The sequence below is a fragment of the Phoca vitulina genome, unplaced genomic scaffold, assembly GCF_004348235.1.
Source record: "Phoca vitulina isolate PV1807 unplaced genomic scaffold, GSC_HSeal_1.0 scaffold37, whole genome shotgun sequence".
In the NCBI taxonomy this organism is placed as follows: Eukaryota; Metazoa; Chordata; class Mammalia; order Carnivora; family Phocidae; genus Phoca; species Phoca vitulina.
The window spans coordinates 8,385,949-8,400,484 of record NW_022589740.1 but is presented as its reverse complement, the minus strand read 5'-3'; the positions used below and the strand labels follow the sequence as shown (position 1 = coordinate 8,400,484).

General features: G+C 49.1%; 1 protein-coding gene across 11 annotated transcripts in view; it reads left to right on the top strand.

Moving 5' to 3' along the window:
• KANK1 (KN motif and ankyrin repeat domains 1) overlaps positions 1–14,536 on the top strand; it is a 200,954-nt gene that overhangs the window by 156,487 nt on the left and 29,931 nt on the right. For 7 of the 11 annotated variants that reach the window (XM_032427649.1, XM_032427654.1, XM_032427650.1 and 4 more), the window contains one exon: positions 11,452–14,112. In XM_032427649.1, the coding sequence (XP_032283540.1) occupies positions 11,452–14,112 (2,661 nt within the window). Of the gene's footprint in view, positions 1–8,839; positions 9,279–9,350; positions 9,425–9,499; positions 9,587–9,719; positions 9,815–11,451; positions 14,113–14,536 lie in introns of those variants that run through there. The other 4 variants (XM_032427655.1, XM_032427659.1, XM_032427657.1 and 1 more) reach the window with 4 other exon arrangements.

Sequence of the window (14,536 nt, the reverse complement as noted above, 5' to 3'; positions counted from 1 at the left end):
CATCAGGCCCTGATTTAAAAAAAAAAAAAAAAAAAGGCTGCCTCATTTGCATATATGAGCATCAGCGGCATCTTGGCCATGCCCCCCAGTGACTGGCTCACTGCTTTCCTGTCCCTCAAAGACGCTGAAGGCACAAGCGAAGGAAGCTTATCATCATCTCTATCTCTCATTCTCTCTACCTATGCATATATGTATAATTTATTTTGAAATAATTTCAAACTTGCCAAAAATTTAAAGAAATTCTCATACCTCCTTCACCCTGATTCAGATTCGCCAGTGGTTAACACTTAACCACATTTGCTCCATCTCATTGTGTGTGTGTGTGTGTTTGTGTGTGTGTGTGTGTGTGTGTGTCGGGGGGGAGGGGGGCCCTGCATTGGCCATGTCTCTTTAGGCTCCATCAGCCTAGAACAGTTCTTAGCCTTTCCTTTCTTTCGCGACCTTGATGGATTTTTTTTTTTTAAAGATTTATTTACTGGGGCTCCTGGGTGGCTCAGGCGGTTAAGCGTCTGCCTTCGGCTCAGGTCATGATCATAGGGTCCAGGGATAGAGCCCCGCATTGGGCTCCCTGCTCAGCGGGGAGTCTGCTTCTCTCTCCCCACTCCTGCTCTCTCTCTCTCTCTCTCTCTCCCTCATTCTCTCTCTCAAATAAATAAATAAAATCTTTTAAAAAACCGATTTATTTATTTATTTTAGAGAAAGAATGCACGAGAGTGAGCTGGGGGGAGGGGCAGAGGGAGAGAAAGAATCCTCAAGCAGACTCCCTGCCGAGCCCGGAGCCCTATGTGGGGCTCGACCTGAGTCAAAACCGAGTCGGGCACTTAACCCACTGAGCCACCCAAGCGCCCTGATCTTGATGATTTTAAAGAGAGGCCTTCTGTTCTGCAGGATGACTTTCAGGTAGGATCCATCGAGGTTTCTGGACTCACGCCATACGTTCTAGACAGGAACCACAGAAATGGTGATGATTTTCTGTTTTCATAATTCCTTTATTCAGTAGTTGACACTCTAGTGTATTTATATATTATAACATCGTGGGCTCAGAGGTCCCTGGTTTATTCACCAGGTTGTAATCTGCTGTATCATTAATCATAATATTTTGATGCTGAAATTTTCCCAGATTGGGACATTGAGAACCTGAAGGAGTTTCTGAACCAGATGGACAGTTTTTTTTTTTCTTTTTTTCTTTCTTTTTTTTAAAGAGAAAAATGCAAGAGTGAGTGGGTTGGGGGAGGTGGCAGGGGTGCAGAGGGAGAGAATCTTAAGCAGTCTTCATACCCAGTGTGGAGCCCCATGTGGGGCTCGATCTCACAACCCTGAGATCATGATCGGAGCTGAAATCAAGAGTCGGACGCTTAACCGACTGAGCCACCCAGGCGTCCTGACACCGTCTTTATAGAGCTGATCTGAGGTATACTGACATTTGAGAATAACTCATGGGCAAGCATGTATCCTCTAAGTTCTCGATGTTGTATGCACCTCGGGCCCTGGGGGTCACCTGCAGTGAGATCCTTGTCAGGCAGGCAGACTATGACAAGTGACTCTAGGGACAGGCTGACCTGAAATTGAGCTTGTCAGAGACCAGCTTAGTGAGTGGAAGACTTGGATTTTTAGCGTGTACTGCTTGGGTTCTCCCAGACCCTATCCTCTATCTTTAGCCTTTGCATTAGCTAATTCAGCGCCTGGGCAGGTGTGGGTAGAGTATGGGCTGGGGCAGGAGCAGTAAGGGGGGGTACGAACTTGCCGTCCTGTCTTTCCCTCCCTTGCAGAGACACTTGCTAGCTGTCAGGGGCAATGTTTCTGCTTCACATACGTGTTCAGTCCCTGCGGTTCCCATCCTAGAGTTTCAAGTACAGAGCCCGTTTGTACTCTGCATTTCAGAGCGCTAAGTCAGACCCTCACCCGCGCCACACGTGTCCCTCCCAGATTAGATTTATCATGTTTTCATGACCTTCAGAAAAGGAAATCCTATCATTTTTCTCTGCAGTGAATCATCCACTCGTTTAAAGAAAAATATTTTCTTTTTTAACGGCATAATGAGGTCATGGAGAGAGCCCCCGAGGATGAGTCCTGAGAGCTGATCCTGGTCCCCAGCCCAGACCAGAGTAGCTGAGATTGTCAAGCCTTTCCAAGAGGCCACAGGTCACCCCAAATGCAGATTCTAAGTTCTGGTGGCTTTAACACTACAGCTAACACTTAGTATCGAGTTGTTTTAAAACTCACTCCATGCAAAGGAATTTGTGACACCGGGGGAAACATTCATGGGGACTTGGAGCAATCCATGGAAAGCTGCTGGAGGATGCTGAAGGGAATTTCAGTCCATACCCCAGCATCTGGCCAGAGCAGTCTTATTAAAATGCAGATCTGATCATTTCACTCCCTTGTTTAGAACCCTTCGATAGCTTCCCAGTGCACTTAGGAGCCAAAAACCTGACTCCCAGGGCCCTGCCTGGCTGGGGCGCGGCCCCCTCTCTGCCTCGCTTGGGGCAGAGCCCTCCATTCAGTGTCTACAAGTGGCGTGTTAGGTGTGTGCCTTTTCTTTACCTAGAGCTTCTCCTGTCGCCTTCCCCCTGCAAGCACACACCCTGCCCCGTGCCCAAGGCACTCCTCAAATACAGCCCTGCGGCAGCGCCCTCCATGCCCCCCCCCCGCCCCGACCCCCGCTCTGTCCAGCGCGCTCCCTGTGCTTGACTTTCACCGCGCTCCTCGCCGCTGGTCCTTCATTTCTGCAGCCCCTCGTCTGTCTTCTCCTGTACTTTGCAAGTTCACCTAGACAGGCTCTGTGTCTGATTTGCTGAGTAGCTCCTAGCCGGGTTTGGCACATGGTAGGTACTTCATAAATACTTACTGAATGACAGAATAAAATCCTTCTTTCAGTCTGGTCATTGCACCTTCCCTAGATCAGCATGCCCTTTATGGGGTGTGGGATTCTGAAGCCAGTATGGAAAAGGGATAGTGATGGGAGACAGTGGAAGGTGTGGGGACGGCGTGCAGGTTAGTGTCTGTGGGCAAAGGTTAAAAAAGCAGAGATGAGATCAGCCTCGAGAGGAGATCTAAACATTTAGAGGGAGAAGCCACAAGAAGTTAAAAAGAGTTACGGATGTGAGGAACAAGACCACATTACAACCTTAGCCGCATTAACAAACCAAGCCTATAAAATCGCACTTAGGCTGCATGTGACAGGTCACTTGGCCTGGTATTCCCTGTGAACTTCCAGGTTACACTTTTGCTTTCTTTACTGTTGTCACCTTCCGCGCACGAGGCGTCTGGGGGGCCATTTCAAACAGCTGCAACCTGGAGAGGCCTGGATGGTATCGGGGAGGTTCGTGGGAACAGAAGTTCAGGCTTGCCTCAGCAGGCTCCAGCACTTAGTAGGTGCTCATCGTGTGCATGAATGGATGGGCGGGTGTGCTCCCTGGGAGGGGCGAAGAGCCAGGGGAAAAGGAACTCTTTGGTAGATGGAAGAACAGGAGGAAATCTCATCTGTCCTATGTTATTTTAAAGCAGAACGAGGAACGCTTACATTGTTCTCTTTCTTTTTGTATGTTCTGCCCTTGCTTGTAGATTTGGTACAGGGAAGGTCCTTGGGTCTGACAGTCTTACTGCTAACAACGCCATCAGCAGAACTTTCCTGTTAAACCTGTCCAGAAAGATCTATTCCACTTTACTGTTTTCTCTGTCCCACTGATCCGAGCCTAGAAAAGTTGATTTGCTAACTCGGTTGCTCTCATACTTTGAGTAATTAACATCGTGAGAACTTTCTCTCCCTCTGCAAGTTCATCCTTCTGGTTTTCTTTCCTGCCTGTCAGCCCTAGCTGATGTGGAGTCTTTTCGACTGCCTCCAACAACAGGATGCTTGCAACTCTGCTGCTTTTAAATATGGGAATCCATGATAATTATGTGCTTCTCAGGGACTGACTCAGCTCTTGGGGCAGAGTCTTCATGCTTCACGGGAGTACAGACAGTATGGTTACGGGAATTAGCAAAGTTCTTCAGTTTCAACACTTCAGGTAGAGCATCTGGTAAAGAAAAACACATAAAAATCATGGAAGTTGTGACCCATGGGTGTCATTATTTTCATGGTGCCATCAGTCAGTCAGTAATTGGGCCTAGATTATATAGCAGTGAAACCAGAAGAAGTCATTGTATCCTCACTGACAGATAAAGTAATAATATCAAAGTTTTGTCCATTGATAAGTCCACCAGGACGTGTTAGTCCAGAAACCTCCGGTGTGTTTTGCTCATACTAAAGAATGGCTCACTGTGGTAGAATGTGTAGGAAAGTATTTAGCGTTTTCTTGCTCAAAAGTGGCATTTTTCACCCTGTCCCTGGAGCATGATGTTACGGCCCCACTAAGAAGAGGGGACCTTGAAGACTGTGACTTCTGTAGCCAAAGTTCTCAGTTGCTCTCCAGGAAGTTTTGACTCTGTTCATTGTCCTTAGCATAGGCCTTCTCCGCTTCAACATGGCGGACATTCTGGACTGGATAATCTGCTGTTTAGGAGGGTGGGGCTGTCCTGAGCATGTAGGATGCTTAGCAGCAACCCTGGCCTCTATCCACGAGATGCCACTAGCACCCCCTTCTAGTGGTGATGACCAAAAACGTGTCCAGACATTGCCATGTGTCCCCTGGGGGGCAAAAATCACCCCCAGTTGAGAACCACCACTAATAGGTTAATCCTGTGACTAATTTACTACCATCTAATCTAATCTCCCACCTCCCAGTGAATGTATTAATTTTTTTGTCTGCCCAAACCAAATATTGTTTGGAAAGTTTGATTTCCTTGAGAAGTGAAGATCATGTAACACCTTTTGTTAATCTAAAAGAAATTATTCTTGGGGTGCCTGGCTTGTTCCGTTGGTAGAACATGCAGCTCTTGGTCTCAGGGTCTTGAGTTCAAGCTCCACATTGGGCATAGAGCTTACTTAAAAGAAAAAAAAGAAGTTGGGCCCCTGGGTGGCTCAGTCAGTTGAGCATCCGACTCTTGATTTCAGCTCGAGTCGTGATCGCAAGGGTGTGAGATCAAGTCCCCCGTGGGGCTCTGTGCTGAGCGTGGAGTCTGCTTGAGATTCTCTCTCCCTCTCCCTCTGCTCCTCCCCTGCTTGCACACATGCTCTTTCTCTCTAAAAAAAAAAAAAGTTATTTTTGAGATATCCATATCTGCATTTCACTTTGCTCATGCAGCTAAGCTGCAAGGAAATTTTAAACTTTTCTTGAGGCCATAAATTGGGCCCCTCTCACGGAGCTCTAAGTTTTATAGGTGGTAAATATATAAATAAAGAGGAGAATTACCATCAGTTTGTTGATTTCGGCTTCTCTCTGAACACAAGGGAATTTGCTCTGGACTTGGGACATTGTCTCTAGTTAGTGTTGTCTCATTTGGTGTTTGGTTACCCCAAATTGCAGACCGTAGAAAGTGGGTCATGAGAGACAAGCGGGAAGAGGGACTCTGATACCATTCATGTTTAGGAAGTAGGTCAGCCCCAAGATGACGTCAACCCAAGAAGTTGTGTACCTGCTGTTAGTGGCCTGCCTCCTTACGTTGGTACAACAGTGTAAATTCTGCTGATTCCACCTCTTTGTTTCATTTCTGCCTTGTATTTTATTTGGGTTTTATCCCCGTGCACCCCACCCCCACTAGACTGTGAGCCTTGTGAAAGTGGGGACCTTATCTCTTGTTCACACTGTGTCCCCAGCTCTTAGAACAGAGCCTGGTAAATAGTGATAGATAAATGGACAGGTGGATGGATGGACAGACGGATGGATGGATATTATTACTAAGATTGTTTTTATCAGTATTAATTATAAGTTGAATGTATGAATAAATTTTTTATTTGGTTGGTCCTCATGTCACACTTGAGGATAATAACATTCTAAATGGCCCCCTTGAATTTAATCTCTTTGCCTCCCTTGGTCCAATCCACACACAGTGTCAAGACAGTCAGAGTGGAGGTCTTTTTAGCCTCTAGCGTGGGGCTGGGTGTGCACCTCAGGGTGATCGTAAGTGGACCAGATCCCCCTGGTCTGGGACCTGAGTCTGATGGCCTCTTTCGTACTCAGCCACCCCCCTCTCTTCTGACCTCGTCTGTCCTCGGGCCATACCAGCAGTCTCTGCCCTGGCCCTTGGCCGTTTGCCTCTCTTTCCTTTTACTCTATCATCACGTGTCTTACCTTAAAAACTCAGCTCTTGGTTAACTCCATTTCTGTTTTGATTAATTATTCACGTATGATCATATTGTTCTTGTTGATAACATGCCTTTGTAACTGATCTCAATTAGTGTTGTGTTTAGGATGTTTGGTGTTTATTTGCCAGCTAGACTATACCTCCTTTTATTTCTTATAATCCTTCCTCCTACTCTTTCCACTGAATAGGACCATTTTCTGCACCCAATTAAGCTTGTAATAAATGCTGTATAATGAAGGCAGAGGTGGTGCCAAGAGCAGTCTCCACCACTGGATTTCCAGACATTTAGAAAATTCTTGTAAACCCCAGGGGACAGCCCTCTGATTCCAGAATATTTAGTTGGAAGCTGTTACTTTCAGGATTCCATTTGCAGACATAGCCAGTGGTTTTTGGCTATATATAAATAGGCATAACCCTGTTAATCCAAAAAAAAAAAAAAAAAAAGGTTTCAGGCAGTTAAGATTCTCTATAACTCACTTAGAGATTTTTTTACAAACTGTTTTTTTAATTCTTTCCTGATTATTCTTGAGTTAATAAAAATTTCTGTATAAAAAAGTTTTACTGTAACATACCCCAGTTAATCATTTAACATTTTTCTTCTTTTCAAGATCTGGTCTTAATTTTTTGTGGGGGAGGGGAGACACAGGGGAGTGACTGCTGTATCCATTAGAATTCAGTGTAGATCCAAGTAACAGAGACCCAACACGCAAAATAGCTTAACAAAAGAGAAGTTTATCTTCTTTTACATAGACGTATAGAGGTGGCTTTCCAGGTGTAGTATGATAGCTCTGATCCGCAGAGCTCTTAGAGACCCAGGATTTTTCTAGCACATTGTTCTTCCATCCCTTTGTGTGAACTCATGGTCCAGTAAAGCAGCTAGTGTTCCAGTCATCACATCTGCATTCCAGGCAGCAGGATGGGGGAAGTGACAAAGAAGAAAGGAGGCCAGAGAACTATTCCTGTGTCTTCAAAGGGAGGTTCTGGGGGGTTGCTTTATGACGTTTCTGCATATGGCCATACTAACAGTGAAAGAGGCCAGAGAAATGTAGTCTTTATATGTGCCCAACTAAACCAGGAGTCCTGTTAGTTTCAAAGATGGGATAACACATACTGAGGAACATCTGGCTGTCTTTGCCATGGCTGCCCCATTCATCCCCCTCCTAAAAGAACTTTCTTGGAGTTTATTTCAATACATTTTCTTTTGCTTCCCAGTAACTTCTTATAATCTTGTAAATATTTGTTATGAGATAAATAGCTATGTGTTGTAAAAATGTATAAGATATAAGGAACAACATAAAAACCATCCATGATTCTACAATCTAAAGATAACCACTGAAACAGCTTCTTGTAAGAATTGTCTTTAACACTAATACAGAGCAAGCAACTTCTGTCTACAGAATATTAAGGTGTTCTTAAAAATTCATTATATACTACTGTATGTTCAGTTATTCTTTCGGGAAACATGTTTAAACATCTACATAGTTCCACACATCTTATTAAATAATGTGTATGATTGGGAAGGGGGAGTATGAAGGAAATTTTAAAAATTAAATTTGTTGCTCTTAAGATACTTAATCAAGCACAGAGAGAAAACCTACACATTTGGAGAAGTTGGGAAATGAATCAGGGCCTTATAAATGCCATATTTGTGTTACTATACGTGAAGGTACACCAGAAAGCAGGAGGTAAAAGAATGACACTGGGTGTCGTTCTTTAGTTGTAGAACATACAGTGGACAGTTGATTGTAAAAATGACACCCTGAGAAACACAGGTTGCTTTTTTAGGTGCTGGGGAATGAAATTTGGATGACAGCTTCTTAGGATAGTCTGATTTAAGCAGTATTAGGAAATCATCAAGCCTAACATGGTTAAATTCTAACCTTTCCTGAGTCCCAGATTGAGAAGTCCAGAGTTCATTTGGGGGATAATTCAGCATGACCTATGCGTTTTGTGAACTTCAGAAATAACTAAAGATGGGCCGGCCAGTTAAGTTTCACTGAAAAATGTGATGTGCTTTGGGGCACCTGGGTGGCTCAGTTGGTTAAGTGTCTGCCTTCGGCTCAGGTCATGATCCCGGGGTCCTGGGATCGAGCCCCACCTCGGGCTCCCTGCTCCGTGGGGAGCCTCCTTCTCCCCCTCCCTCTGCCTGCCGCACCCCTGCTTGTGCTGGCTCTCTGTCTCTCTGTCAAATAAATAAATAAAATCTTAAAAAAAAAAATGTGATGTGCTTTGTTGCATTCTAAATCCTGACATCAAATCAGTGCGTTTTTTTAAAAAAAAAAGTGCGTTGAAGAGAAATAGATAAAAATTAACCTTTTCTACTGAAAATGGGTAAAATAACTCTGTTAAGAAATACACAGAAAAATTCTGGAGTTATACCAAAATATTAATAGGGCCCCTAAGCGGTGAGAGCCGGGTGACTTTTTTCATTCTTTAAATGGCCTGGAGGTGATTTTTTTTTTTTTTTTTTTTTAAACATAAGCCATGGACTACTTTTGTAACTGGAAAACGGTGGGGCTTTTTAAAGAACTTTTCATCAAGGGCAAAGGCTCAGTTGAGATTCATAGTATGGTTAAGGGATAACTGCTTGTCGCTGGTGAGGAGCCAAGGGCCGAGAAGAGTTCCCGCAGGGCCCCTGACCAGGCGGGACTGCCGCGCGCTTGGAGAACCTGCTGGGGAGGGACAGTGGCGCCTGTTGTGCGGGGGACGTCCTCAGGTGACCGGGGCCGCGGCTGCCTGGCGTCGGCGGGAGCACCCAGACTCTCCCTGGGAAGTGGCTCGTGCCGCAGACGCACAGCCTGTGTGCGGAGCTGTTTGAATCGCCCGCCCGGCCGCGCTGGCCTGAAGGACACGCATTTTCACGGGATCCCGGGTTCCTGTTTTCATTAAGAAAGCAGGCAGTGCCGAGCAGCTGAGTGGGCTGGGGGTGGTGGCGCCGGAGCCGGAGGGAGACTTCATTGGTGCGACCCGGGCCTATGGTGTTCGCGCGTGGCCCGGCGAAGTGTGCACGAATGTTGAGCCTCCTTTCCTGAGCGGGTGAAGACCGACGGAGGGCGTCCGAGGCGGCGCCGGGGCCAAGTGCGAGCCAGCTGGTGAGCTGGGCAGCCGGGCGGGCGCCCCGGGGGTGGGGGTGCCGCGGGCGCGGAGCAGGGAGCAGGCCGGCGGGCCGGGAAGGCGCCGGCTGTGCGGCTGGCGGCGATCAGGCCGGTGGGGAGCCCTCGGGGCGCCCGGGATGGGGGTGAGCTGCCGGCGGGGAGCGGAGCGCAGCGGGCACCGGAGAGGGGGGATGAGCTGCCGGCGGGGAGCGGAGCGCAGCGGGCGCCCCCACCCCCCGGAAGGAGGGTGCGCGGCCTGCGGGTGATCAGGCCGGTGGAGAGCGCAGCGGGCGCCTGGGAGGAGGGTGAGCGCCCGGCAGGCAGCGGAGCGCAAGGGGGGGGGGGGGGGGGGGGGGGGGGCCTGGTCCCAGGGCTGAGCCCCCTGTGGCCTGGAGGAGCCACAGCCCAATTTTAGAATCGGGGGCTCCTGTCCGTCAGATCTGCCCGCTTTTACCTGACACCAGAGCGGGCAGCTTCTCTTTGCTTGTGGAATTTCAGACAGCACTGGAAACAGGTCGGGCTGCATATTTTGGGTGAGCGTGTTGTCCATGTGGAGTTAAAAAGGAAAGAAAGAGGGAAAGAAAGACGCAGTTCTGTTAGCAGGAGCACAAGCTTCCTGGTGCCGGCTCATCATCAGCTCACCCTTACATGGGTGAGCAAGTGATTAAGGTTGAGCACTTCTTCCAAGTAGAATTCTCTTGCCATGTTTTAGAAATGAAATCTGGTGCCTCATTTCCAACAGCGAGAACAGTTTAATATTGTTTTAAATCAGGGCATGGAGAATGCACAACTCTGCTGCTTGGCAGTCTTTTTGTACTTTTCTTTCCAACATTTCAGAGGAAAGAGGGCAAATTGGAGGCAAAAGGTTTACTCAGAGCATTCACCCTATCAGGTGTAAATGCTCAGCAGGGTTTGGACTAGGAAGGGCAGGCAGGCAACCCACATTGCTGGAAGTACTTGACAACAGTCCGGTGGGTTTTTATACCCAGGATAGGAGTAGGGGTACAAATGGCTTGCATTTTCACTCATTGCTTTTGGGTATTTTCCATAGCTCAAAAAATACAGAGCTTGTTATTATGACTTTAGGAAAACACATTACTTAATCCTACAATTTAAACAAACAAAAACGGCCTTGCTTTTCAATTTGAAATGCACAGCTCAGGTCAGCAGCAAGGTCTGTGCCTTGAAAAAGTTCTTGCGTTTCCTTTTCTAAATGTTTGGTTTAGCCAGAAGTAGCATTTACTGAATGCCACAGGATCCAGGGCTTGGAGTATAGGTTTGCTTTTATTTTCATTCTCTTTTGCATCTGTTTGCATATGGTAAAATACAACATGGGGTATTCTTAGGATATGGAATGTTTTGTCCAAAAGAAGTCAAAGAGGAGAAAAACGTTTTCTCTAGTTGGGGCAGGCTTTTGGTGATGGTGGTGGTTTTAAACGGGAAGACACAAAATAGAGTTGAAGTCTGTTCTCCAACTGTGTTCCTACCCATTCTGCCGGAGTTCATCACTCATCAGCCCCTGGGTCCTGGCTCTCTCAGCAAGGAAGGGGTCAAGGCAAATTGTGATCTTGGGGGGGCTGGCCAGGCACCAGGGTGCCCTTGGCCGCTGTTTAGAAAGGCTGCAAAGTCCGCAGAAGAGTGACTGCTGTAAGAACTCCCATCCCAGGCTTCCTGCATCTCTGCTGATTTGGTCTGTTATTCTGACTTTTCACTTTTGGTGCCTCAGCGTTCACTTTATAAAATAGGAGTCTCAAGGACTGCTCTCTAGACTTCAGTGGACTCGAGACCACAAAAGAAATGATCTCCTCGAAATGCGTTCACATCTTTTCAGTACGTTCTTTTCAAAAATAAAGTGTTCAGTGAGGACTTAATATACGCTTGGCTCTTTAAAAACCACTGTCTCATTACATTCTTATAACAACCTTATGAGGTAAATACGTGTATTTCCATTTTTACTCAGGGAGAAACTGAAGTTCCAGAGGGTTTATTAACTTACCCACCCAGCTGTTAAGTTGTAGATCCAGGATTAGAACAGAAAGAAGGCTGTCAACTCTTAAATCATACTAGTTGGCCACACTGCGTCATACACAAATGCTCGTTTTTTTGTTTTTTTTTTTTTATCACCAAGTATATTCCATAGCTTTATAATATTGTCTTCTCGCTCTCCTAGGAAAAGCAGAGGGTGTTCTGAATGGAGATCATGACAAGGAACAGAAAGATCCTTATTTTGTGGAGACCCCCTACGGTTATCAGCTAGACTTAGACTTCCTCAAGTACGTGGATGACATACAGAAAGGAAACACCATCAAGAAACTGAACATCCAGAAGAGGCGGAAGCCATCGGTGCTGTGCCCAGACAGCAGGGCGGCGCCCGGCCAGCAAGGTGTATGGACTTCCACAGAATCCCTGTCCTCCTCCAACAGTGATGACAACAAGCAGTGCCCCCACTTCCTCCTCGCCAGAAGCCAAGTGACATCGACGCCAATCCCAAGGCCCCCTGCCCCTCTGGAGGCCTCGCCCACTTTTCTTACCATCCCGGAGAGCCGACAGCTGCCACCACCCTCACCACAGCTCCCGAAGCACAACCTTCATGTCACCAAGACGCTGATGGAGACCCGGAGAAGACTGGAACAGGAGAGAGTCGCCATGCAGGTGGCACCGGGTGAGTTCCGACGGCCCAGGCTGGCCAGTTTTGGAGGCATGGGCTCCACGAGCTCGCTCTCCTCCTTTATGGGTTCTGGAAACCACAATCCCGCCATGCACCCACTTCAGAACGGGTACCAAGGCAACGGGGATTACAGCGGCTATGTCCCGGCTCCTGCCACCACTTCGTCCATGGGGAGCTCCATGCGCCACAGCCCCCTGAGCTCCGGGATCTCCACTCCAGTGACCAACGTGAGCCCCATGCACCTGCAGCACATCCGCGAGCAGATGGCTATCGCCCTGAAACGCCTGAAGGAGCTCGAGGAGCAGGTGCGAACCATCCCCGTGCTCCAGGTAAAGATCTCAGTCTTGCAAGAGGAGAAAAGACAGTTGGCCTCGCAGCTGAAAAACCAGAGAGCCACAGCCCAGAACGACATCGGGGGCATGAGGAAGCGGTCCTACAGCGCTGGGAACGCATCCCAGCTGGAAGAGCTCTCCAGGGCCCGGCGAGGCGGCGGGGAATTGTACATCGACTACGAGGAGGAGGAGATGAGGAGCGTAGAGCAGAGTGCGCAGAGCATCAGGGAGTTCCGGCAGCTCGCAGCGGACATGCGGGCCCTGGAGCAGAAGATCCAGGACAGCAGCGGCGAGGCCTCCTCGGAGCTCCGGGAGAACGGGGAGTGCCGGTCCGTGGCCGTGGGTGCCAACGAGAACATGGACCACGTGGTCGTGTACCACAGGGGCCCCGGGGCCTATAGGGACGCCGCTGTGGGGACCGTCACGGAGACGAGGAGCTCTGGGGTCGGCGTGACGGAGGCCATGCTGGGACTGATGACGGAAGCTGACAAAGAAATCGAGCTGCAGCAGCAGACCATAGAAGCCCTGAAGGAAAAGATCTACCGCCTGGAAGTTCAACTGAAGGAAACCACGCATGACCGCGAGATGACCAAGCTCAAGCAAGAACTGCAGGCCGCTGGGTCGAGGAAGAAGGTGGACAAAGCCGTGATGGCCCAGCCGCCTGTCTGCAGCAAGATGGTGGAGGCCGTGGTGCCCACGAGAGACCAGATGGCAGGCCGCCACGTGGACGTGACCGACACGGGCGTCGGGACCTCCGTGCACACGCGCAGCGTGGCGGTCTCCTGCCAGCCCGCGTGTGAGAGTAGAGCCGCGGGGCCTGAGCTGCCCCTGAACTGGTGGATTGTCAAGGAACGGGTGGAGCTGCGTGACCAGTGTGCCGGGAGGTCCGTGGAGACGTGCGACAAGAGTGTGGGGGTGGAAATCAGTATCTGCGAGACGGGCAGCAACACGGAGGAGTCTGTGAACGACCTCTCGCTCCTCAAGACCAACCTGAATCTCAAAGAAGTGCGATCCATCGGCTGCGGGGATTGTTCTGTCGACGTGACCGTCTGCCCTCCGAAGGAGCACACGTCGCGGAGCGTGAACACAGAGGCTGTTAGCCAGGTCGAGGCCGCTGTCATGGCGGTGCCCCCGACCACCAGCCGGCACACCAGTACGGCTTGGGGACAGGTGGACCAGTCCAGCAACACCGAGACGGCCACCCTCGTGGACTCCAGCACCAGCACCTCCCTCAGCACTTTGGACAAGCAGACCAGCACCCAGGCTGTGGAGATGCGGACCGTGGCCATCGGGGAAGGCCGTGTGAAGGATATCAACTCCTCCGCCAAGCTGCGGTCCATTGGCGTGGGAACGGTGCTGTCTGGCAGCTCCGGCTTTGACAGGCCTTCGGCTGTGAAGACCAAAGAGTCAGGCGTGGGGCAGATAAATATTCACGACAACTATCTGGTTGGTCTCAAAATGAGGACCATAGCTTGTGGTCCTCCCCAGCTGACTTTGGGGCTGGCAGCCAGCAGGAGGAGCGTAGGTGTTGGGGATGAGCCCGTTGGAGAGTTCACGGAGAGCCCCCAGCCCCAGGCTCCTTCTGGCATGATGACCGGCTTGGACCACTACATCGAGCGCGTCCAGAAGTTACTGGCAGAGCAGCAGACTCTGCTGGCTGAGAACTACAGTGAACTGGCGGAAGCTTTTGGGGAGCCGCACTCACAGATTGGCTCTCTGAACTCGCAGCTCATTAGCACCCTGTCCTCAATCAACTCTGTCATGAAGTCTGCAAGCACGGAGGAGCTGAGGAACCCTGACTTCCCCAAAATGAGCCTGGGTAAAGTTACAGGTATGTGGCGTTCCGAGGGACCGGGGGATGAGGACAGATGGGGATAGTGTACTTGCAGGAGGTATGGACTTTTTTCACCTGCTAGAACCATATTTTTTGAAACCCTGGAGGAAGCTTTAGAATGGTCATGGGTAGAATGAACACCAAGAATCAAAATTCATAAGGAGCTCTGCTGATTCCCGTTGTCTGGTGGTCTCACTGGCCTTGGGCTGATGGGAGCAGAAAAGCAAGCTTGGGTTGACTGGCCTGGTGGCTGTCTTCTGGGGCTGTTGGTTTCCTGCCATGTCTTCTAGTTACGTACTTGCTCATTTTATACAGGACAGTCTGCAAAAGTCCCACAGTGTTCGTAAGCCTACTTACCAGTACATGCTCAGTAAAAAGTACTGGCATGAAATGTTCTTCATTAAAACTTTGACGGAGGGAG